At 39.4% G+C, this 26505-nt stretch overlaps 1 protein-coding gene across 2 annotated transcripts in view; it reads left to right on the plus strand.

The window, feature by feature from the left end:
- Window positions 1-23065, plus strand: part of myom2b (myomesin 2b) — a 32102-nt gene extending 9037 nt beyond the window's left edge. Inside the window, exons 7-39 of one of the 2 annotated variants that reach the window (XM_038702004.1) lie at window positions 8-58; window positions 222-386; window positions 828-989; window positions 1242-1383; window positions 2557-2756; window positions 3423-3476; window positions 3646-3773; window positions 4566-4749; window positions 4917-5091; window positions 5202-5323; window positions 5469-5656; window positions 6029-6155; window positions 6367-6545; window positions 7323-7437; window positions 7661-7823; window positions 7979-8085; window positions 8978-9022; window positions 9429-9565; window positions 9747-9891; window positions 11476-11538; window positions 12756-12823; window positions 13775-13888; window positions 14127-14214; window positions 14939-14977; window positions 15871-15976; window positions 16742-16808; window positions 17244-17340; window positions 17959-17995; window positions 19502-19524; window positions 19724-19779; window positions 19873-19962; window positions 22044-22169; window positions 22483-23065. In XM_038702004.1, the coding sequence (XP_038557932.1) occupies window positions 8-58; window positions 222-386; window positions 828-989; window positions 1242-1383; window positions 2557-2756; window positions 3423-3476; window positions 3646-3773; window positions 4566-4749; window positions 4917-5091; window positions 5202-5323; window positions 5469-5656; window positions 6029-6155; window positions 6367-6545; window positions 7323-7437; window positions 7661-7823; window positions 7979-8085; window positions 8978-9022; window positions 9429-9565; window positions 9747-9891; window positions 11476-11538; window positions 12756-12823; window positions 13775-13888; window positions 14127-14214; window positions 14939-14977; window positions 15871-15976; window positions 16742-16808; window positions 17244-17340; window positions 17959-17995; window positions 19502-19524; window positions 19724-19779; window positions 19873-19962; window positions 22044-22169; window positions 22483-22692 (3773 nt within the window). In that variant the 3' untranslated portion in view covers window positions 22693-23065. Of the gene's footprint in view, window positions 1-7; window positions 59-221; window positions 387-827; window positions 990-1241; window positions 1384-2556; window positions 2757-3422; window positions 3477-3645; window positions 3774-4565; window positions 4750-4916; window positions 5092-5201; window positions 5324-5468; window positions 5657-6028; window positions 6156-6366; window positions 6546-7322; window positions 7438-7660; window positions 7824-7978; window positions 8086-8977; window positions 9023-9428; window positions 9566-9746; window positions 9892-11475; window positions 11539-12755; window positions 12824-13774; window positions 13889-14126; window positions 14215-14938; window positions 14978-15870; window positions 15977-16741; window positions 16809-17243; window positions 17341-17958; window positions 17996-19501; window positions 19525-19723; window positions 19780-19870; window positions 19963-22043; window positions 22172-22482 lie in introns of those variants that run through there. The other variant, XM_038702005.1, reaches the window with a different exon arrangement.
- The last annotated feature ends 3440 nt before the right edge of the window (window positions 23066-26505 follow it).

Genomic DNA, 26505 nt, shown 5'->3' on the forward strand with positions numbered 1-26505 from the left:
CATATAGGGTTCAAGCAGGAGGAGGAGTCATGTCCATATGCATGGTTGCCTTTCACAGGTAAGCATCTTATTTTCCTCGAGCTCTGTCTAAAGATCAGTACCACTGCTAGGCTATAAAATCCCCTTTCTCTTTTCAAAGTAATTTGTGAAGCAACAAGCTGTCACCACCAGCCCTATTGCCATCTCTCATTCTCTGTTTCTTCCTTTCCCCAATCTTTCAGCCGCCATGCTTCCCAAGATCCATTACACTAAAATCAACATTACTTTCCTGGAAAAGTTTGGGCCGGTGTTTGCTACTGAGGGAGAATCTGCCACTCTGACTGCTACCATGACCCTGAACCCCAACCTGGCCAACCTGCAGCCTGAGGCACAGTGGTATAGAGATGGTAATTGTTAAAATGTAGCATTTTATGACAAAGTAATTACTAATTAATTGCTAGTATATACGGCCTGCCACAGCAACTACCAGACCCAATCTAGTTGACATGCAGCCAGAGGCACAGCAGTGGAAAAGCCAATATGTTACGGACACTATTTTTATTGCTAATTAATTATAGTGCAAGTAGTTAAATAGACTCTATCAATATACACCCGATTCATGAGTACTTTTATCTGCTGTGTGTGTGTCTGCAGACATTACATACAGGTGCCATGTGGTATAAAAGCTAATTGTAAAAGGTCAATCTTTTACATTTAAAACCACTATACTATGCAGTCAAACCTCATGAATAATTTATAGAAATATATTGATACAGAAATTTAGAATGGCACTTTATAAGAGTTATGCAGGATGTGGCACTGAATTCAGGATCCCGTCTCACTTCCAGACACGCGTCTGTTTGACTCTAAATGGGTGAAGATTGAAACTGGCAGAGGAAACACCACCTTGACTATTCCTAACCTCTTCAAAGATGATGAAGGCCTCTACACACTACGCATGGTCACTAAAGGAGGCACCGCAGAACACAGTGCATTTGTGTCCGTCGCAGGTGACGTGTGCTGAATGATTCAACACCTTAAGAGAAGCTGATAACTTGAAATCAAATATCAAATATCAGGCTCATGGCTAAAGACGACATTTTTTCAAATTGAATCATGCCGGGGTTTTATTTCATTGCTATTGATTTGTTGTCAACATAATGCCTGTTTTAAAGATGTCACATTTTGTACAGAACTCGGTTCTATGTATTACTTACCTATAATATGATTATTAATTTGTCACCATATCACTTCCTGTGTAGATGGTCCCCCCCCAGTCCCTGGTTCACCTGGTGCTCCTATGGACATCAAGATCCACGATGCCAATAGAGACTATGTTATTGTGTCCTGGAAGCCCCCAAATACCACCACAGAGGGACCAATCCTGGGATACTTTGTGGATAAGTAGGAGTTACTGACAGAAACACCATAAATAGATAAACTGACCAACATAAAGACAAACTGATTACTGTAAGTCATCACATAGAGATTGCTTGACTATCTGTACAAATGAAGGGGTTGTTGTCTTAGTCTAGGGATTCTTCCTTTTTCACAACGCTGAGCAACGCTGTACTTCTCCATTCATTTTCATCTCTGCTCTTATTGACCCTTCACATAGTTAACCAATACAACCATAAACATGCTTGGCTCAGTAAGTTATAGGGGTCTACACCAAGTATCTTTGGCTAGCAATTTCATATTTTTGCTGCAAAGATGATGTCTTTATTGCTAACTTTTGTTGATGCACCTATTACCAGACCCCTTCTCATCTGTTACTCTCACAATGTGCAATCCACTGTATTCTGGACAATATTGATAACTAAATCAAGCACATCCTCATATTTCCTAAATTATTCTCGTGCTGTCAGATGGATTCATTGTTGTAATCGTCATCAGAGTTGCAACAATAAGGCTGGGCGATATGGCCAAAAATGTTATCATGATAAAAACACATCATATCATTCGATAATTATCACAATAAATGTCAAATCATTATTTCTTTCAAGTTCAAAGGATAATTTTTAGCCCCTGAACGAAAACTGAAGGGCCAAAATATAAATTGTGTGGTTAAACTATAGTTTATGGTCAGAACATGACAAACAACAGTGGATCACTACACATATCAGAGGTAAAACATTCAAAACAATTATGATAAAATCTCTTTTAAAAAAATATCATTACTAACTTTTATTTCAGTCCCTTTTTCTCAACAAAATAAAATTAAGTACTAATTCATTTGTGATTCTAACGAATTACATCAAATATTTACTGCCGATATACTGAACATTTGTTATATTGTTTTTGAGGAAAATTATGTTGCGATAATTATCTTTTTTTTTTTTTTATTGCTCAGCCCTACATAACAATATAGCAGTTGTAACAAGAGAATGGTGGTGTCTTCTATGTTATGGTCTCTGTTTGAGGTATTGTTGTATAGAGGACATAACAACCATTAAAACCAAAAAATCTACCTCAATATTTTGTAATCTAAACCTAGGTATATAATCTGTTTTTCGGTGTGCTTTCTGGAACTTTCCTGAACTCCTTTTCTTGTGTCTTCTGATCTTAATTTTGTAGATGTGAGGTTGGAACTGAAAACTGGACCCAATGCAATGATCACCCCATAAAGATTTGCAAATACCCAGTGTGTGGGCTATTTGAAGGGCACTCCTTCTACTTCAGAGTCAGAGCAGTCAACTCGCACGGAATCAGCAAACCATCCCGCATGTCTGATCCTATCGCTGCACTGGACCCCACTGAGTTTGAGAGGCTCCATGGTGGGTTTAATTGGATTACTATAAAGAAATGTCACCACAGCATTTTATATTACATAATTTGAGGACTTGAAGAAATGTGTCTTGTAGTCACTGACATGACAAATTGTTTTTTTTTGTTTGGATGGAATCTAAAGTAGTAATTTCAGGCATGATCATAGTAATAAATGTCTGTTTTGCTACTTCCTTATACTAACTGGACACAAAAGCAGTTTTTCAAAATGAAAAAGCAAAAAAAACTAAAAGTTTAGTTGGTTAAGTAGGGTTTCTCTTTGCCAGAAAAAAGCAAACAAACAAAATCTTTGTTTGTTTTCAGTTTTGCTTCTCTGATCGAACTGCTTGATTTGACATTTAAGGGTTGTTGTAATTTGGTTTATATTTGAATGATGTTCCCTTCCTTGATCAGTGCAATTTTAAACGACTGGCCCTTCTGTCACCATTGATCAAAAACTAACGTATGGTTTGATTAAATAATGTGTTGAATAGTTGTATTTGCATACCAGTGTTGTCATTTTTGAATTGCTTGGTTGATTTTTCAGAACCACAGAACGTTCATCCAAATCTCAAGCTATACAAAGATTTTCACACAACGAAAAATAAATGAAGTACGGTAACTTCAACATGAACATAAAGCAGATTGGCAATGACACTGTTTTTATCTTCCTGTAGCCAAAAAACTTGGAGGAAATCTTGATGTCGTGTCTTACTATGATGAAGTGGAAGGTGAGTTTTTGCTAAAATTGACACATATCTATATGTATTATTATATATAATATCTATAGCTTTCTAGTATATTAGAGTACAGAGTAAGAGGAAAACAGTGGGTGTCGTAAAGTGCATGTGTGTACTTGTATTCAGTAATGTCTTTGTGTATGTGTGTGTTTCTGTGTAGCTGAAGGAAAGCCCCCAGGTGCTCCATCAGGAATTTATGCTGTAGAAATAGACAGGACATACGTTGTTCTGAGCTGGAAAGCACCCGCATATTCCAGCAAGGCTCCCATGTGGTACTACATAGAAAAGGTAAAAAAACTATGTCATACCATCACCATTGCTGCTTGAGTACTACACTGTATATATTACTTGGATGTACACCTTACCAATACTGTAACAATGCACGTTATTCTGTGTTTGAAAGCCCCTCCCAACTCCAGCAAAGCTGCAGTGTAGTTCGAAATCATCGTAAAAGGCTACTGTGAGTGCGCAGATTTGTGGTACGCCTCTCTCTTTTGGAAGTCTATGGTTGGACTGAAAAAACAGGATTAAAGGGAATGAATTAAATGTGTGGATGACTATTTTTTGCTATATTTGATCCAACAATATTCATTTCATTAATTGACTTTTATAATAATTAGTCATTTAGCTGACGCTTTTTATCTATTGCTATAGTCAGAGGTTGCATGCCTTTGGTGCAACTAGGGGTTAAATCAAATTGACCCCAGGTCTCCCACACCAAAGGCATGTGTCTTTGCGACTGCGCCATCACCACCCTTTGCCACTTTTGTGTTAAACACCTCCATTTTTGTGCAAAACATTTTTCAATCTAATCAATCTAATTGACTGGCAAATTACACTTACTGTACATTACTCACTTCTGTAAAATATATGATGTTTTCATGTGTGATGAAAATAGCAGTTTATTGTGTGCAGTTTTCTGATCATCTGCACTAGATCAGACTATTGTGAATTGACTAATCTAAACAATTAATAAAGATCTTACTAAAGATAAATCCAGGCTAAAATGCAGCACAACATATACGTGTGGATGTATATTAACAGCAGGCATGCTTTCTCTCACTCTCACTCTCATCACAGAGCATGACAGGCAGTGGTGCGTGGCAGCGTGTTAACACTCAAGTCCCTATTCGCTCTCCCCGTTATGCCGTCTTTGACCTGGCAGAGGGCAAACAGTATCAGTTCAGAGTTTTGTCTGCCAATATCTACGGAAACAGTGAGCCATCAGAGCCGACTGGACCTATCAAGACTCTGGAACTCAAAGGTCTGTTTCTGTCCATTGCTTTGTATTGTTACACAGATCAATAGGTTTTCTACAACAGTGGAATACAACCACACATTAGCTGCTGTTGTGTTTATGATTTTCTATCTGTCGTTTTTATGATTTATTGTACATTTTTACATTTGCTGTTTTATTTTTGTTGTCTTCAGGTGTGCCATCTGCTCCCGGTCAGGTGATTGCTACCAGGGAAACAGACACCTCCGTCCTCATCCAGTGGGCTCCTCCAAAGGAACCTAACAACCTGATTGGCTACTACATTGACCAGTGTGTGAAGGGTTCCAAGGACTGGACCTCAGCCAATCACAAACCTCACAAGAACACCAAGTATGTTTTCAACGAAACAAAAACACTCAGAAATGTGCTTTTCTTTGATTTTTGGTTATAGCAGAAGAAAGCGATGCTCATGGTTTTTGCATGTGTTTCTGTTTCTGCAGGTTTGTGGTTAGCGGTCTAACCACAGGAGAAACATATGTGTTCCGTGTCCAGGCTATCAATGAGCTGGGTCTTAGTGATGAATCCCAGGAGTCCTCACCTCTGACTGTTAAGGCTGCCCTGAGTCAGTATTGGCATTAAATTTAGTCATTATTACTGATGATAATTATCTGCTTTTTAATATCTCGCTGCTGGGCTGTGATGATCATTTTGATTGTTGCTGTTATCATTGTAGTTATAAGTATTAAAATTCAGCACTGCCTTTTTAGCCACCCCCTCTGCTCCCTACGACATTGCATTGCTGAACTGTGACGGCCATTCAATGGTTCTGAACTGGAAGAAGCCTCTTCACTTTGGAGGAGCAAAGGTCAAGGAGTATTATGTGGACAAAAGACGCAGCGGAACAACCCTATGGAGGGAGGTTCATATCCCACCACTCACAGAAAGACTTTATAAGGTACTGGAATATCTGACATTCACCGTACCTTTTGTCTGTTGTGAAGCTTGCCTTCAAACATCCAAACATACTGAAAAGGGATCCACAATTCTAGCATGAATTGTTTACAAGTACTTTAGTTGGTTGCTCTCTGATACCACAACAAAGCCTAAGTCACATACCTACTTTGTTTCAATAATGGTTTTGTTTACCACATTCTAAGAAAAATATCTGGGTCAGTTTTGATTGCTGAATAAGCAATTTCCCCCTACTAATTCACACTGGTTACTTTGTGCACAGTTGGCTTGTGTGAGTTTGGAAAGAGGCTTGCCGAGTTTGTTTAAGATCATGGTGATTGGCACAATAGTAACCATGGTAACATTTAAATGACAGGTGGAGGGCTTGACAGAAGGAGCAGTCTATCAGTTCCACGTGTATGCAGCCAACCTGGCTGGCCTTGGACCAGCTTCCACACATTCAGCAGACTTCTCCTGTGACGCCTGGACTATGCCGGAGCCTGGTTAGTAAATGTCACCTTCTGACTGACTTGGTCACCATCACTGACAAACTTTGAAACTTGCCCAAAACAACATGAAGCCTTTATGAGTGTTGGCATTCATATGCATGTCTATTAAACACCCTTGAGAATTAAGAGGCAGTCATTTAAATGTCTACAAATTCGTATATAACTTTTACGTGGGTTTGTGTCTCTTCCTTTGTCTCTCCTATAGGCCCTGCCTATGACCTGACTTTCTGTGAAGTGAGAGATCATTCATTGGTGGTCGAGTGGCAAAAGCCTGTCTATGCTGGTTCTGGACCAATCACAGGGTATCATGTTGAGTACGCTAAGAAAGGCACATCTGACTGGATCACAGCCAATAAGACAGCTGTCAGTCATCGCTTCCTCAAGGTGAGAGCATCTTTAATATGGTTTACGGCTCTTGAGGTTGATTTATTTGAGGGTTACCATGATTGTTTATCTGTCAATTAGTGAAACTATTCGGATTATTTATATAATAATAGGCTATTATAATACTCTAGATACTAAGTTTGAGCAAAAATACCAAGATAATCTGGTTACAGCTTTATTTAACCGTGTAAAATATTATTGTGGAGATTGAATGCTGGTGTTTAGTGTCAGCACTGCTGAAACAAGTTAGGACTACTGTACATTGTGGTCTTGATGTAATATTGTATGTTGCTTATGTTATGATATGTTCAGCACATTACTCCTTTCTATTGGCTCCTGTTTGCTATGATATTGGTTTCAAACTACATTAAATTTCAGCCTTCTGTACCAGTGTTTTGTTCACCCTTTTGAGCAATGTAGCAAGACAGTTACATTACACTTTGTGGTACTGACATCTGGTGGATAAGTAGGTTAGGTGCAGAACAGAAAAGACTAAGAATTGTAGATGGATGAACTTGGTTTTAGAATTAAAAAAGTACCAGCATTGGTAAATTGCTATTGCTGTCACTATCTCATGTGCCAAATAAGTTACCTCAGAAATTGGATTGTACAATTCTGTATTTCTGATGTTGTGGGAAAACATGCAAAGTTAATGTCACAATTACTGAACCTTTCAAATGTACACAAACTGATGACTAAGAAAGATGTAGAAAAAAAATCATAGCTCTCCTCCCTTCCCTGAAAAACAGGTTGTTTTGTTGTCTGTATGTTTCCCAGGTAACAGGTCTGGAGGCTGGCACTAGCTACGTGTTCCGAGTGCGTGGGGTCAACGCTGCAGGAGTGGGTATGGCCTCAATGTCCTCTGACCCTGTGACTGCCAAGGCTGTGGCAGGTAACTTTTCTCTTTGAAAAGACACAACATAGTCAACACATGGTTTTGTGGAACGATGCAGTCTTTTTCAAAGCGCTCGAACGTGAACGTGGGTAGTCGAGCGGGAATATATAATAAAAATATAAAAATCTCAGGACAATTCCATCTGTGCTTTTCTGGGAGACTAAAAGACGTGCAGTTGAAAAATGATTACTTTATGTGTTTTTGCCTCTGTGTATTCAAGGTTCCCAGGAGGTATCCTGTGTTGTGGATGAGAAGTCAGGTGACATTGTTCTGTCATTCGAGTCCTGCCAAATTACAGAGAGTTCTCAGTTCATCTGGAAGAAAAATTACAAAGAAATCACTGATTTCTCCAAAGGAGTAGTGATCAAGACCGAAGGAAGCCAGTAATGCCACACACACACACACACACACACACACAAATATTTGTGCGTACACATGTGAACAGTTGGATGCTGAAAAAAAGGCATTTTGAAATCTTAATTTTGCGCCATGCCTCTGTCTTTATCTGTCTGTGTCTCTCTCCTGCCTTGTATCCTAGTTCTAAGCTGATCTTTAAGAACGCAGATAAAGAGGATGTTGGGACTTACTCTGTTTCTGTCACCAACACAGAGGGAGTGTCATCCAGCTATACAATCTCTGCTGAAGGTAGGCTTTATCCATTGGTCTGTAAGTGTGGCTCTGGTGCTTTACCACCAAGCCAAACTCTTGGCTTTTAAAATGGACAGAAATCCAATACTGATTCTCTTCATCATCTCATCAGCATTTACACTACATTACATTACATTAAAGACTTGTTTCCTCCATCTGTTTAAGTAGCGCCTGCAAAATATCTTTCATGCCTTGCTCATGGCTGTATGTATCAAAAGCAAAATACAAAAGGAAACTATGTATGGCAGAACTGAGGCGCTGTGTAGGATGAAATAAAGATGAAAGCATTGAGACGGTGTTTGAAAATGATAACAATGGAATTTAGGCAACAAACAATTTCATTAGACAACTGTGGAATACTAGCAGAGCACGTTCGCAAAAAGTCTCCTTGCTCGGGGCAGCTTATGTGTTTTGAAAGCACGTCTCCATGGCACAGGGCTCTCTGTCAGAAAGTTTCACAATATTTTCCCTGCTATTGCACCACTGCGCTACTAGGCTATAATATGTTATTCAGTGTGCCTTACACTGATTGCTTCCCATTTGGCCTTCAGTTTTTTCAGCCTTACAATAATTTATAAACTCCTAGTGTACAAGGTTTCATGTATTTCACTGACAACACAGGGACAAATTTGTATGTACTAACTCTTAATGTGGTTTGTTTGAGGAGTTTCAGAATGGACATTGGTCCAGTTCTAGGCACCGTGTATTGTGTTCCCTTTGGCTTGCTTCAGTCTTACTTACTGCCTATTCCTAAACACAATTACAGTGGTGACTTCTCCAACTCCAGAATTGGTACCTCATCAAGAAGCATGCCATCTGTAACAAACCGCTTGTTTGTGCCCATGGCTGCATGAAATAATGAATAATTTGTCTTGTCTTTATGTTTCAGAGTTGGCAAAGATGCTGGCTCTCAGCTATGATATCAGACACCCAAGTAGGTACCTCTGGCCAACTCTTTCCATCTCTCATAATCTCTCTCTTTGTCAATTTTAATCTCTCTTCTCTTACACTTTTCCTTCTGCTGCGTCTTTAATCTGTCTTACCCACTCTCTCAATTTCTCCCTTTTCACACCTTTATTTTGCTTTGTTCTGACTTGCTTTGAACCTTTCAGATTTCTTTCTTCTCTTATGAGCACTTCTCTTTTTATTTGATCCAAAAACAGTCTTACCTGCTTTTGCATCACCTGCCTAACCACTATTCACCTCCACCTGTTCTTTTGCCTCTTCTCTTGTCCTCTCACTAATAAAATAACAGTTTGGTTAAGTTATTATTAAATAAGTGTTGAACAATGTTTTTGAACAAGTAACCTTCCTTTCTCCTCTACCCTTCTCTCCTCTAGTTATCCCACTGAAATCCGAATTGGCCTATAAGATTTTGGAGAGAGGCAGAATGAGGTTCTGGCTGCAGGCTGAAGAGATTTCTTCCAATGTCACCTACAAATTCTTTGCCAATGACAAGGAGCTGTCTGGAGCTGATGTAAGATACACTACAGTTTAAGGCGTGGACAGAGGAAGAAAAGGACACTGGTCATGATTCAGTCAGCTTTGTGTTGCAACATTAAAGCCATAATCACAGGAAAAAAGTACCCATATTCAGTCTGTTTAGAGAGTGCATTATGGCCTTTTTACAACAAACAGCCAACTCTATTTTTCTGCAGCCCAACAAGATGGGTCATGACGTCTCTACGGGTATCATTGAGTTCATCATGGACCATTTCACTGAGGAGAATGAGGGCACATTCACCTGCCAGATCACAGATGGAGGAGGCAAAGCGCAGAGCTCACTGGTTCTGATTAAAGATGGTAAGAGAGGCCAGGTCTGATATGTCACTATCAGCACCTCCACTGCATTTCTAAACTGGTGAAACCACGTACAACCCTGCTAGAACTGACTATATTATTCCACCTAAAGAATGGTGATCAGTGGACAAGAAGATATTCATTAAATATCACCTTTTGTTTCAGGTATTACAGTGGTATAAAACCATAACAGTAATTAAGGCAAGAATGGATTTTTTTTTTCTATTGTAGCTGCCAGTGTAGTATGTTGAGTCTATGTGTGCAAAAATAACTTTTCAATCATACTAATCAGTAGATATACTGGCAAGCATCTGCCATAATGAACACAGCCTGAGACACATTTATATATACACTCACCTAAAGGATTATTAGGAACACCTGTTCAATTTCTCATCAATGCAATTATCTAATCAACCAATCACATGGCAGTTGCTTCAATGCATTTAGGGGTGTGGTCCTGGTCAAGACAATCTCCTGAACTCCAAACTGAATGTCAGAATGGGAAAGAAAGGTGATTTAAGCCGATAGAAGAGCAACTTTGACTGAAATAACCACTCATTACAACCGAGGTATGCAGCAAAGCATTTGTGAAGCCACAACACGCACAACCTTGAGGCGGATGGGCTACAACAGCAGAAGACCCCACCGGGTACCACTCATCTCCACTACAAATAGGAAAAAGAGGCTACAATTTGCAAGAGCTCACCAAAATTGGACAGTTGAAGACTGGAAAAATGTTGCCTGGTCTGATGGGTCTCGATTTCTGTTGAGACATTCAGATGGTAGAGTCAGAATTTGGCGTAAACAGAATGAGAACATGGATCCATCGTGCCTTGTTACCACTGTGCAGGCTGGTGGTGTAATGGTGTGGGGGATGTTTTCTTGGCACACTTTAGGCCCCTTAGTGCCAATTGGGCATCGTTTAAATGCCACGGCCTACCTGAGCATTGTTTCTGACCATGTCCATCCCTTTATGGCCACCATGTACCCATCCTCTGATGGCTACTTCCAGCAGGATAATGCACCATGTCACAAAGCTCGAATCATTTCAAATTGATTTCTTGAACATGACAATGAGTTCACTGTACTAAAATGGCCCCCACAGTCACCAGATCTCAACCCAATAGAGCATCTTTGGGATGTTGTGGAACGGGAGCTTCGTGCCCTGGATGTGCATCCCACAAATCTCCATCAACTGCAAGATGCTATCCTATCAATATGGGCCATCATTTCTAAAGAATGCTTTCAGCACCTTGTTGAATCAATGCCACGTAGAATTAAGGCAGTTCTGAAGGCGAAAGGGGGTCAAATACAGTATTAGTATGGTGTTCCTAATAATCCTTTAGGTGAGTGTGTTTGGCTGTACACATACTGATATAAGAGACTACATTATGGAAATGTACTGAGCTGATAAATGTAAAGGTAGGTTTGAAGCAGATATGTTATTTTTATTCATACATTATGATTCCACTCTCATACAGGGGGCCATTAGCTAACTAATCCACAGAAAGAATCTACTAGCAACTACTGGCAACACTTTGATCTTTTAATTATTCCCTGTTTATGTGGATCTGTATGTGCACACAGCTTTCAAGGCAGCGCTGGCTGAGGCTGACTACCAGAGGAGAGAGTACATCAGAGTCAAGGAGGGTAAGAAACAACAAAACATCATCCACTTTGAGCCTGTATAAGCTTTATGCTACTTAGCCTAAGACCAACACACCACTATGTTGCCTGGGAGACAGCTAATCTAATCAGAGAGTGTATAGGAAAAAAACAGACCAGTGTTACTTAAACTAGGAGTTGGAACTTAAAACTTATAATGGACCCTCAAGGTTCATGGTACATTTATTTGCACAACAAAATAAAAGGTGTTGCACCCTTCACGCTACACACACACAACATATTTAAAATTAGAACAGAAGCAGCTGGATTAACAGGCTTTGACTGGACTACACAACAAAATACACTATCGGTCAAAAGCTTTAGAACACCCCCACTTTTTCTATTTTGTATTAAATGTAAGTAGCTGAAGTCCAGTGAAAAATCTAAAGTGGTACAAAAGTACGCAGCAAACTGCCAAAGTTAAAAATAATGTTTACATCACCAAAACAGAGACATTTTTAGGTATAAAAGGTTGTTTTTATTATTTCACTGTAGGATCAACTGATGACCAACTGGTCTGTCTTTATTGTAATATATATAATATATATAAAATATATACAAATAAAGCTTCTAATAATAACACAGGTTGTTCCAAGGTGTTTACAATTTGGGACGCCTATAGAAATTTGTTTTTGCATGAACTTTCAAGGCTTCACTTATATCCATTGCTGCAGAATAACTTGAAGTTGTTAACTCATTACTTGATCCTTGAAAATTGTACATCTCTGAAATTTACATTATTTCTGAGTTTTGCTGACCTAAACGTTGCCGTTAACTTCTTTAGTTATTCTGCAGAATTGTAAGTAAATTAAGCCTTTAAAGTTGAAGCAAAAGCAAATTTCTAAAAGCGTCCCAATTTGTAAACACCTTGGAACAGCATGTGTTAATATCTTATTTGTACAATATTGCAACTGAAAAGTCAAATAATGAAGAAAGACAGACCAGTTGGTCATCAGTTGATGAAATAATAAACTTCTTAATTTAATTTTATATCTGCAAATTGTGACAAATTTTCACTGGATTTATATTTCTATACAAACTAGAAAAGGGGGCCTTTTGTAAAACCGTTGACCAGTAGTGTATGTCCCAAATTTAGAAATGTATAGAATAGCTTCTGTAGGTGATAAGATAAGATTCCACAGTGGTATTGGTATATCATGTCCCTGACCTTGGCCTTTCTGTCCTGACTTTATCCACCACAGGTCCCCACTTCAGTGAGTTCCTGTCACTTCAGGTTGGAGATGACTGCTCTGTCACTTTGGTCTGCAAGGTAAACATGGACAAACTCAATAACTATTTATTATTTACTCTCTAAACAAATGGGAGGCTGACTTGTGGGTAGCTGATTTGCCAATATATGGAGGCTGAGTACAGGATGCAAAAATGCTGTGTCCAGCATTTTCAGATTTTACCTTGGCTTTGTTGGTAAGTATTTTAATTAAAACAATTGTAAATTCAAAGTATTGTTCGTATCCCTCGAGAAAATCTGAAGCTGACATCTGTTAGTTTAGCCCAAATAAGTTCATCAAATTAAGTGGGTGAATGCTGTAAATGACACAGCAGGCTTCTTTTCAAGCATCAACCATTTCACACAAGTCCACCAGTAGTTGGTGTCAGCGATTAGTTTCGGTAAAATGTATTCTTTAAAAATGACTACAGGCCAGCGTTCTCTTGGGGAAAGAGAGGATTTTTTATGCATGAGATGAAAAGTAGTGAGAGTGAAAGTAACTGCCCAAAGTACAGACACTGTTGTATCCTTTGGTCTTAATAAACCACCGCATAAACTTTACACGCATCACTGACGTGCTGGATTTGCATCTTGTAATGAGTTATAAAATCTGAGGTGTGCACCACTGATAACACTGCTAACAGGTTTCTATGCGGTGGAACTAAAGTGTATTTATATTGGTGGTTTTGCCCACAGAATATATCTAATGGACTTGTTACACTTTAAGTGTTAAATAGCTCAGGTTGCGATGAAAAGATGAGGTGCAACACATATGGACTAGGGACTAATAAAGTGACTTTTAGAGGCAGATTAATGGGTGTAGTGCAAAAATTCTGTTTAAGGGCTGGGTCCATCTGAGACTGAATTGGTGCCATTGGGGATTTCATGATCTGTCATAACGAAGCTGTAAAAGAAGTAAAAACCTATCTTCCTAGCTAAGGATAATTATGTTGACTGCTTTAATAATATTTGCAATTATGTTTTTCATTGAAGGTTGCTAACTTGAAGAAGGAATCAGAGTTCCACTGGTATAAAGAAGACACAGAGATCATCCCTGATGTGAAGCCTGACCTGGGATCAGGAGTCTGTAAACTGCCAATTAAGCTGGTAATTGCACTTTGGTACTGCTAATCTTTTGAATGCTACAGTGTGAAACAGTGTACAATACTATTGTTTCTATGCATGGTTATAAACGTACATACCGGGATGCAGTATAGTTTGGTGGCTATACTAAGCATGGATGCAACATTTTGTTCAGGGATTTGGTTAGTTAGAGAATTTAGCAAAAATCTTCCCTATGTCCCCTACACTATTGTATGTGTTTCCTGTTTTGTTTCTTCTCCAGTTTTCGCTGAAGACAGCAGGAGTTTATAAGGCCACCATCAGTGATGACAGAGGAAAAGATATGAGCCAAATTGACATCTCCGGGAAAGGTAAATATATCTTTCTAACTTAATATATCTTACAGATTGATTAGGAGAGAGAAAAAAAGCTTGATGCTCAATAAAAAGTGGGAGACAGGAAAGGAAATATGATCCGAATGTATATAAACTGTATCTGTACATGGTGAAGTAATGCATTTTTAACAAACCCTCTAACCCTGATACTATTTTTCTGGATGATTACTGTATAAAGATAGTTATTTTCATGTGACATCTTGCTCACTTGCTGTTTGTTTTTATTCCTGAGAAAAAATCCAGTACATTTTTCCTATAAAGGTTTGTGTGAAATAAACTTAAGCTGGTACTGTTTATCTGTTTCAATCCAGTTCTTCTGTATGCATTTTGATGGCAGCACTCCTGTCTTTTTCAGACCACATTTTATCCCCTCTGTATTAGAGTAGTTAGTATTTAATCAGACCTTAAGGGAGGGATTAGCTTTATACTTTTTTGACTTTTTCTCAAAGTTTGGATGTCACCAAAGAACATACACATTCAGTCATTTGGTTGATAATGGCAACAGGGATACTGAGCCACAGGGTAAGCAGACAACTCTTCTCAAATACAAATGGGGAGTACAAATACCCAGACTGCTACATGCAAAGAAAAACAAACCTTTCCTTACTGAGCTTTGAATGCAGCCACCAGAGGGCAGCATCATGACTCTCAATCTTCCTGACTCTTTCTCTGATCCAATGTTTCTCTGCCTCTCTTCTAGTCTTTGACGATGCCATTAACAAGATCAGCCAACTGGCTGGTGGGTACCTTCCTTTACACACACACACACACAAACACACACACACACACACACACACACACACACACACGCTCAGAGCGGACACAGACATCAATTTTCAGATATCCATTTCAAAAACAATACTAAACATCACCATCCTCCTCCTCTACCCACTGAAGGAATCAAGTGCAAATGGTCTAAATTTAACATCACACCACAGTGATAAGAGATTTAGATCACCATAACCAGGCTGATACTATTCTGTTTTAAAATCCCAATGCCACGTGCACACACACTTATCAGCATGAGACAGAAGTTGTCGTGCTGGAAGCATTTGGCCATCATGTCATCATGTGGTGAAATCACTTTACATTTCCACTGCACTGTCACAGAGTCTCAGCGACAGTGTGGAGGAGCATCTTACTCCTATTTTAAGAGACAGCCACTTGACAGCTCTGCAGCTACTGTTACAGCAGTGGTTGCAGAGGAGAAGAGGGTTCATTACTGTGATAATGGGAAACCATGGTGATGTGACCAGGTGGATGACACACTTGTACTATGCGGTGAGCAAAGTCCCACACAGACGTAGTGTAATGTGTGTGTATATATACATGTAATGAAATTATTAAAGCTCCCGATGTTTGAAGCGTTTTATTAAAGGCAGCATACAAACCATCTGCACTCTACTTCATTAATACAGCTCTGCTCTCCAAGCTGGAGAAAGGTAACATAAAAAGGGATGTCTTAAAATGGAAACCACATGTGGCTGTAGATCGAAGTTTGTTTTTATTTCATTCATTCTGAGGGGGGAAAGTGCATCATGTTGCCCAAGAGAGAGAGGCAGAAAATATGTATCTGATTCTGATTTCAAATGTGCCCTCCACAACCTCTGTCGCCTCCATCACCTCCTCCAGGAGCCAGTGCAGCTGAGCTGGTGATTAACTGCACAGCAACAGGCATTCAGCTGCAGTGTCACATGAAGTACTACACCTCAGAGATGAACATCACCTGGTGTCATGGGTAAGAAAACATATTTATAATACTAACACTAATACCAGTACTACTACTACTAATACTACCACTACCACAACAACTACTACTACTAAGGAAAAGAAAGAGAAGGATAAAATCATTTAAATAATTCTATTATTTGTAGTTGTAGCAGTGGTTTTAGGAGGAATAAAAGTACTCTTTTAAGTCAGCCTATAAACATGCTTACCACAAACACATTATTTTGTTTTTCTCTCAAGTTAAACTGCCGGGAGTGGCAAAAACAATAAGCCACATAATGAAACTTGGCTTTGCTGTTGGCAAGTGTTTTCATTATCCTGGTTATTGCCGTAGAATTACCCTGTTTTGTGACAGAAATCACACCCCTATCATTTTCTATGAAGAAGCAAAGTTTTTCCTGCACTTAAAAGCACTCTCTTGTACCCTAGAGATTATAAAGTGTGTGTGTGTGTGTGTGTGTGTGTGTGTGTGTGTGTTTGGGAGGAGAAGAGAGAAAAAGAAAAATAATCAAGATACATAGAAAGAGAGAGAGAAAGAAAGGTGACAGGGTGTTGTACAGACATGTCTGTTATTCAATTATTCAAAGAACAAAAATTATGGAGATTAGATTTTTAACCTCCCCTTCTTTTCTGTGAGTGTATGTGAGAGAGCGATGGATAGCAGGAGAGGGAAATTGGTATCCCAATGCGTAACATTAGGCAGGCATGTAAACATGATTTTCCATTACCTCTGAAGCAGGCTTCAGCTACTCAACCACTCCTCTCTTCTCCCCAGTGAGACTAAACTCTCCCACAGTGACAAGGTCGTGATTGGAGGAACCCCTTCTATGGCAACAATGGAGGTATTATCGTTGTTTCATTTATGAGGCTGAACAGTATATACTGTAGGTCTTAGATGGATCATATGTAGATAATTTTATGCTAATAAAGCCCCTCAGGCGCTGGAACTGTTGCCCATCAGTGGTGCTTAGTCCTCAGGGTACCTTTGTAGAGGTGATACCAGGGCTGAACTAAATAGATAATCTCACCTTTAGAAGGGGTGACTAATGAAATAAAACATCATACATTTTAAAATTCATTAAACTTAATTAATTAGACAGTGTATCTTTTACTTTATGTCAGAAAGCTTTATAATTGTAATTACCCGGTAGATGAATGATCCTTTATTAAACCATGAATTAAAGCCATACAAGTAGAAATAAATTGCCGAGAAATAACTAGTTGATGGGTTTTGTTGGTCGCATGACTGATTGGTTAATTGACTAATTGATTTGCAGGTGATTGAGCCAATGGAGAAGGATAAAGGAATGTACTCCATCATAATCACCGACCCTGAAAACTCACATAAACGAACACTGGACCTCAGTGGTGATGGTCAGTACATCCTCTCTCTTATTTACTCCCTCTCTCTCTCTCAGTGTCATGCACTCTTTTTTTATTGACAGTAAAAAGTGGTGAGGGAACAATGCCGGCACTTGTTTTTGTGGAGCACTTGGCTTCAATCTGCAGTTTAAGACTTTGAAGTGATCTTCCAATCTTTCTGAGTATCAAACACTCGTCCCTGTAGGCTTGAAAACCAGTTGGAAAAAGTTTGCTTTTTCACAAGAAAACTGCAGCTCTGGTCATCTTGAATTCATGCTAGTTATAATAGGTACAGGTTTTTATACAGAAAAAGTATTAAGCACAATCAACTTCTCCTTTGCCCTTCCATTACACTCAGTATGTTCTATTTTTGACAAATATTACTGCACTATTTCCATGTAGCGTTTTTCGTCTCCTCGAGTATTGTTTAATCAAAATTTATTAAAGCTAAGCACTGCTGCGGTTGTTCATAAAAGGACAAGCAACAGACACGGTTTTAAAGCCACCTTTTAATCCAGGGTTGAGTGTTATTATAATCAAAAAGGTGGATTACCAGTGGAGTAAGATAAAGTAAGGAGACAGTTAGTGTGGTAAAGAGTGACAGTGAAATTCAGTTTTTGTCTTTTACAGTATATGAGAAGGCCTTCGCTGAGTTCCAGAAACTCAAGTAAGACAAATCAGTTTCTTTCCTTGTGCCTTTCTGTGTGTATTTTAGTCGTACTAACTGTGCTGATTACGAATCACTGTTTCCTTCACATTTGAACTTTGAACACTCCTTCATTGCCGCAGGTTTGACATCTGGTAGTTTAAAGTAATGTATAATGATTGCCCAGGATACTATGTGTTTTACTTACTAGATCATAGACTTCTACACACACAACTTACATTACCGCTCGCAGATTGTATGTAGATCCAATGCTCTCTTTCCAATGAGATGATCAATTTAAAGGATCAGTAGACAACCCTCTCGTTTGGTGTGGCTGTTTTACTATTCTGTTTGCAAATATTGCAACTACTGCTTCTGTTGAGTATTGTAGCCGTTCATCAGGCCCATCGGTGGAGGGGGGGGGGGGTTCAAGCATATACTGAAATGTGCTGAGCTTGTTGTAGCGTGCATCAGGGGTCAAAGCAAATTATTCATGTGTGTTTGCACACTGAACTGCTACTATTGAAATGTTCTGTTGAAACACTGTCGCTCAGTGATTAGATTTGTTTTTTATGTACTTTTCTGTACAAGATAGCCTGCGTGTTTGCATTTGATGAATTTGTAAACACTGTGCACCATTTAGTAAATACAGCTGTATTTCAATTTGCGAGTGGTCAGCAAAGGTTGCTCTCCTTCTACAAGTTGAACATTTCAAAATTTCAAAAAACTACAGTGAATCCAGAAGTCCCAGGCCTTGCTGTCTGAAAAAGTCCAGTATATTATGATTTGAGATAAAAAAAAAAATCAATGCTCAAAATAGAAACAGTCAGGTAGCAGAGAGATTCTTTTGGGTTTTGTGGCTAATTGGGCTAAAGTGAAGCCCCACACACTGAATTTTGCAAATCCATTTAGAAAAATCAATTGAAACTCCAAACACTAAACACTGCATGCAGAGTGGAAACTGTCCAAATCCCTTTTCTAATTAACATTCAAAGAGAGACATTTAAGCACGCTATTTTACAAACACATTGAAACAAGTGACATCCTGTTGCCCTTCTGATTGAGCATCAACATGCCAAGAGGAGAGCAGAGTTCCCCCAGCCATCTGGTCCTGTGGCTGACCTCTGGTCCTACCACGCTGCTCCAACAGCCCTCACCCAGTTATTACAAAGCAATATAATTTTCCCCATAGAAAATATTCTGTTAAGTCCCTGAGTAAACTACAGTTAACGTGGCTTGGCTCTAAACCCAGAATGCAAACCATCTGACCACTGCCACTGACCCAAAAATGAGTGTGTGGTCAGTGAGCAGAACCAGGTAGTCAGAACAGGCAATACCCAAAGTTGACTATACTACATTTATGATACAGGTTTACATTTCATACTTTTTTTAAAGACAAATTGATAGTGAGAGGCACATTTTAGGTAACAGTGTTGCACACAGTAATGCATATGATAAGTGTAGTGCTAGTTTGCTGCACGAGAGAGCGAGAGAAAGCTCTCTAACTTTTCTTTTTGTGTGTTTCAGGGCCGAGGCCTTTGCTGAGAAGAGTGAGTTCATTCTATTCCCCTGTTTCTTTGTTTAATAGAGTTTCTGTTTCTTAGTTTCATCCTACAGTCCTTTTTAAAATTGATCATTGTTCAGACTGTCCTCAAAAACAGCACAAAGCCACTGGTTGTTTACATGACGCAAAGTTCATCATCAGTAAAATAAGCAATGATTAGTAATTTTAACAATGGTTTGTTTCAGACCGTGGTAAGGTGGTGGGAGGACTTCCTGATGTGGTCACCATTATGGAAAAAAAGGTAAGCATCCAAGTGTGTGTGTAATTATGTTAACTTTAGTCTCTGCGATTTTGTACGTGTTTGTCTAAGGAGTCATGTTTGTTCCTCCTACAGACGCTGAGTTTAACATGTACAGTGTGCGGAGACCCCAAGCCTCAGGTCTCATGGTTGAAGAATGGAGCAGATGTGGAACCCGATGATCAGGTAAATGCTTCGTCCACACTAACAGATAAAGCTTCAAACAGAGCCTCGCACTTCCCTTTGGTTTCCTACCTGTCACACGTTACTGCTGACTCTTGAAGCTGTTCATTTTCCAAACCCAGCCCCTCCTTCCTTCCTCATGATTAATTACCTTATTAATCAGAAACAATTGCAACAATATGTTTTATTAATTTGTCTAGTGATACTATGGAGTTTCCACAGTCAGTACATGTCTACTGGATTCAGTTATGTATTCCCAGTGGCTCTGATTGTGATTAAACATTTTTGCACACTCTCTGGATTCATACGGGTAGTATGTGCTATCAAAATGCAATGTACAGCCATGACTACAATAACGGTTTTCATACCAGTAGTTGACAGAGCAAGATCTTTTACCTGCAAAATTACATCCAAACTAATATAAAGTTATGGAAAAGTAATAACTGAATAAGAAAATCAGGAAATACTGGAGGAAATATCAAGGTGGTGATAAACAAAGTACTTTTTAAGCAGTGTATGCTTCCATTAAGTTTGAATTAGTACACTAAATTGAAACCGAGGAGATAGACAAGATCCCAAATGACACACTTTAGTTCCATGTTGGCAGCTGACTGATTTTCCTTGCTGGAAGCTTCTATCTATACAGCCTCCATATGTACTACTGAGGTAATCGGGATGAAGGGAAACAAAGGACCTATAGCTGCTTTTGCTGGACACTTCAGCACCACTTACAATCCTTCACTGGAGGAATCTACATACTTTAGGTGAGGTCAGTATTATCAGCACACTCCTGGATTGCAAATCTACCTCTTATAACTCATTGACCTACTTGCCAACCACTATAAGTTTACAGTCTATCCCCAGTCAGTGGAGGCTCTTTCAACAGCATCAGCATCCTGCGGCTCCTCGCGGCTTTGAAGATTTAAGTTTGAGAAACCCCGGTTCCAGGTGGAATATGTTCAAGTTTGCCCTCTTCTGTATTCATTCCCTCACCTGCTAATAATCTGTCGAAAACAAGAACTGACGTCCTTGGGGATGTGTTTTCCAAACCTCAGGAGTGCGTCTCTGCTACCGAGCTACCACAGAGGCTACTGAAGATATTAACAGAAAAACACACAGAAACATATACAGATCCACAGAATATTGCAGTTATACTTAGAGTAGGAATTGCAATTACTGTACAACTATACAGGTTTAAATAGAGTCGAGTTAGATCAGGTTGTGAGTGTCATTAATGTGAATTTGTACATTTTGTCACTAAGTGTGGGATTTTCGTGCTCTGAGTACCATTGTTACCACCAAAACAACTACAATAGCCTAACATTCTGGGGTTATTAACAGCAGCTACCTTTCATCATTCAAACAAAGGAGAAACTAGCAACCCACAGATTAACCTACATTGGCCTAATAAATGAATGCAATTATCCAAGGCCATATAACATGCTAATTAGAAAAGGGCCATCAATCGCAAATATGGCGTCTTTCTTTGGGTCTGCTTGAATTTTAGGCCAGTACAGCTTTTAATTTCTCAAAATTAAAAGGCAAATGTTTCTCTTAATAGGAATGTAATTAGCCTGCTACAAGTGCCACTCCATAAAAATCTACTAATGTGCAGACCTTGCAAATGAGTGGGCAGGTATGAGAGGAAATTAAAATACTGTATTCTCACCGGCTCCACTTACATGGTACAAGTCAGAGTACAAGTACTCTATCTTGTCTGAGGTGTCTGAAAGCATGGACACAACTGTACTTTACACATCAATCATTTTGTTTTTGTGGTGTCAAGAACTACGGATGGAATGTTTTATTTTGTCAATTCCATCATATTTTGGTTGAGCTAACAGGGCTCAGCAGAATAGAATAGATAATAACAGACTGGAATAGATCGTTAGTCCTCGTGTCCATCAAGCTCATCTAGCAGTGCTTAGCTTTTGCTAAACGGAGGCGGTAATCATACTGCTCTGAGTAAAAGATAAATCAGTTTTTAAATAAAACTTCAAGTGACAGGCCTGTTAAATGTTAAAACATGCTAAACTCCCTGTGCTGCCTTTCTCACTTCTTTAACCTTTGATTTCATATTTCAGTACGTAGTCTCCCTGGACCAGGGCAAGTTTGCAAGTCTGACGATCAAAGGTGTTTCCATGGAGGATTCTGGCAGATATACCATGATTGTCCAGAACAAATATGGAGGGGAGTCTGTGGATATAGTGGTGAGTGTCACTGCACCATCTGTGGCACTAATCTTGTCTTTACATTGTGAGACATTTTTGTTCACACACTCTGTGCAACTCTGCTGTTACAAAGCCGATATGACATTTGACCTTGTGACTTTTCCATTCTTGATTTGAAAGTTTTTATATAAATCCTGACCTAGAATATTATTTGTTTAAGACTCAAAACGATGTGTTTAAACAAAGGTGTAGCCCTTTGAAACTTCTCTGCATTTTATTGTGCGTGCGCACAGTGGCGTATGTATAGGAAATGTTAACATACCATTAACGTTACGTCTCTCATTCCCTCTAGGTCAGTGTATACCGCCATGGAGAGAAAATCCCTGAGGCGAAGCCAACTCTGACCCCTAAAACAATCATCCCTCCCAAACTCCCCATTGAGATCCCTCAGCCCAAGACCCAGCCTGCTCCTAGCCCTGCCCCCTCCTCTCCCAGCCCCGCCCCACCTAAGGCAGCAACAGGAAGAGGGGTGAAGAGTCCCACTCCAACCAGGAGGAAGTAGACGGCATGTCAATCATAAATATAGAAGAAAAATATTCACACACTTGTGCACATGTAGACCACACAAGCTTTTAATGTTATTCTCTATCTGGACAAATATTAAAAGCATTAAATCAAATGGAGCGAACACGCTTGACGTTAAATTACAGAGTCAGGAAAACCCTGATAGTTAAAATAATAATGTAATAGTAAGCAACAAATGAAAAAAAATTATTACTGTGATATCACTGTATGAAAACCGAAAGACCTGAAATGAATAAAATAAAATATAAAGCTAGTTCATATCTGAACATGTTTAAATTAGAAATGAGTTTAATTTAATTGAAATGAACTGAATTGAAACTTTGAATAAAGCCGAAATTTGATTAAAACTATTGCTGGAAAAAGAATGAAATGTGTTTTAAAATAACGCTTGAATTTAAGTGAAGCATAACAATTAAACACAGTTTTTTTCACAGATAGCTCTGTGTGCAAATGTTCCGAAAGATTCAATGTATATCTGGATAAATAAAAAGGTATACGCCCCTAATAGGTATACTCACTCAGTCTCAAAACACGTTAAAACATAAAACAACTTTAGGAACAATAGCTTTGATATGGCCTCATCCTTATCCTGCTGAAAAGATTATTTATCATTGATGCTTGCAGTTTTGATGCTTGCAGTTTTATAATGTGCAACATATTGTGCTTTATGAGACCCATGGCCCCCCTCACACAGCTTCACCACCAACTCCGTCACCTTTTGAAGACAGGGCCAAGCCAAGTCGTGGCCCTGTGGAGAGAGGTGGGATATGATCAATGGTTCAGTCTCACGGTCATGAGACATGTTTTATACATGAAGGATTTCATTTACACGTTTCAGAAAATCTCTCTCCTGTAATGGTTTCTGCAGGATGTGGATGCAAAAAACAACGACTTCAAAGCTCCAAGTCACTGCCACATCCAAGAAGATGAATGTTCACGATATGTAATTTTTACCTTCCTTAAAAAATAATGCTAACTTTCACAAAGAGCATGAGAACACAGGTACAGAGAGAAATAGGTCGTGCTGCACAAAGTCATCATTATGCTCCCACCTCTGTCAGCCGATGGCTGCAAATATATAACACAATCCTCCTTAACATCACCATGGTGAGATATTGAACATGCTGAAGATCAGCTGGCAGTGAATCACCACTTAGTAAACCAGAGCCGAGGAGCAGGACTGTCACACTAACACTGCTGCCTCTGAAAACTGTCATAACTGAATTCTGCTTAATATTGACTCCGACCGTTAGCACAAAAAATCATTTTGGGAAAATCTATATGCATTCTACCTTACAGCTAAATGTCAATTATGTATAGTCGCCAGCCAACAGCAGAAACAGACATGCTTTGAGTAGTTAGTCAGGTTTAAAGTGCAGGAAGTTGTGATGGCAGAGCTGATGAAAAGATGTCTGATGAGATTTGTGGTTCATTAAAGCTGATGAGAGGAGAAGAGAGTGGAGAGAGAGGGAGGGGAGGAGGGTAAATTCATTGTTTCTGTGTTTGCTGTTGCTAATAAAAGAAAGAGATTAAACTTTGCTGAGCCTGTTTATTCATTCTGTCAGAGAGAACGCGGCCAAGAGCCAGAGACGGATTGTGAGAGTGAGAGGACTGAAGTAATGGAGAAGCTGAAAGAGAGAAAGGGAGACTGTTAGGTTGCTATTGTTTTGTGTTACTTTTTTGCTGCTGATGTGTCTGCTCTGGCGGCATGAGACGAGTCTTGTCATGCTTGTTAACAAGTCGAGAATGAGTTGAATGATTGAATGAAAAGGGGAGAGCGGTGTAGTAAGTGTGAAGTTATTTTGCTATTGCTGCTGTGTTTTCTTTTGGACATGAAGACAAATCCCATGTCACAAATTGTGTGTAGATGTGTGAAAGGAAGGAAGAAACAGAGTGAGACAAAGCGTGTGTGAGAGATGAATGTAGATAATTCAGTGTTGGGTGGCAATAAAGGACTTCTGAAGTGCGACAGAGAAAAGACAGGAAGAGAGGGAGACTTGAGAGAGAGATTGGAGAGAGCGGGAGGGAGAGCGAGAGAGACAGAGAGCTGAATCATTTTGATGATTGGCTGATCATCTGCTGTGAGATCATTTTCCTGACTTTTTAATTAATTTTCACATTTTTAATCAACATAATTACTGAGAATCCAAATGTCACCATGACAACCAAGTTTTCATTTCAATAAACTTGGAAAAGGACTCGTCTCTGTGAAACACGCAAGACAGCCTGTGCCCTCGCAGACACACAAATAGATCCATACATACAGGCACACATGCACACGCACATATAGACGGCTGCTATCTAAATGGAATAGCTAGCCAGCACTGATAGCATGAAATTGTGTTTCCAAATATAACACCGTGTCATTGGAGTGTGTGTGTGTGTGTGTGTGTGTGTGTGTGTTGAGAAACAAGACTATAGAACATATGCTCTTCTACAGTCCTCCACATGGTGGCACTATCGTAACATGCACACACACTTAGACACTACCTACTTTTAGGCACATGCACTCCCTTGCTCACACATACACACATATGGATACACAGGCCTGTCCTAATTAAAGCAGCACTGTTCAAACAATGAGATAAACTAGGAGCAGAGACATTTTGTGGGTGTGCACTGACACAGCCACATTTAAAATACTTCTATTATGCACACATGTACATGCAAACATATTTTTTAATTAGCAGGTTGCATTGTGGGGGTAAATGCTGACAAATATTCTAATAATGATATTGATTACTGCTGGCCTAAAAGAGAGAGGATGAAAGAGGTGCACAGAGGGATGTGAGGGGAGACACGAGGAACAAGGGAAGGAGGAAATCGGAACTAATAAAAGGACAGATTGAGAGAGGAGAAACGAGCAGCATGTTGTTCCGCAAGCTTGTCTCGCTGTTTCAGCACAGATGATCATTTCTTTATTTTACTGTGAGACAAGGACAGCTACAGGAAAAAGGGAAGGAAGGTGAGAGTAACGTGAATAGGGAGAGGGAAAGAAAGTTGAGAAAGAGTGCAGAGAGGGAGCAATAAGGGAGATAGAGAGGTATAAGAGACAAAAGGGAGGGCAGGAGAGGAAAGAGGGAAACGAGCAGGGGAGTTGAAGAGGGAGGGAGAAGTGATTTTGAAAGTGCATTGCACCAGATACACAATGTTGGCTTTTGTGCTCTTCACACTACTGTCAGAGAACAGGGGGGGTATCACACACACTGTTCTAGCTTTGCTTGTGTCTGATACATCAACCATGTCGGCACCTCCAATCTTACAGGAGCTCTCACCCCAATCAAAAAAATCTCAGTTTGCAAATTCCGGATCGTAAATATAAAGTTTGACACAAGACATCAGGAACGTGTCTGCTAATTGATAAGACCAGTGCAGACTGAATTTGTAAACCACTCACATTACCAGATAATCCTGGATGACCATTGGTCCTGTCTAACCTCTGGCTGGGATTTCACCTCAGATTTAGTGGCACACCTGAAATAAATCACCCCAGTAATCCTCCACTGTGCCCACAGCCTTACAGCTTCAACATTTGTTCTGTGCAATACAAATGAAGTAATACAGACACAGATGCACTTCCGCTCCATTGCTGTACTATTCTTTGGCTAGCTGGGCTATAAAATAGTTTCATGAGATGAGAGCAGGTTAGAATCATCCATGCTGTCATTATTAATACAGTCTTTGGACATATTTTCTTCTGACATGTTATCTGTCAGAAACTTCTTGGTGGATTCCATCCCTGTCTCATGCTGAAAACACATTCTGTAAACTTAAAGCCTGCATTTACGTC

This window comes from Micropterus salmoides, unplaced genomic scaffold (genome assembly GCF_014851395.1).
Source record: "Micropterus salmoides isolate LMB-PRFRI ecotype aquatic unplaced genomic scaffold, ASM1485139v1 Ms_hic_scaffold_6, whole genome shotgun sequence".
Classification (NCBI taxonomy): domain Eukaryota; kingdom Metazoa; phylum Chordata; class Actinopteri; order Centrarchiformes; family Centrarchidae; genus Micropterus; species Micropterus salmoides.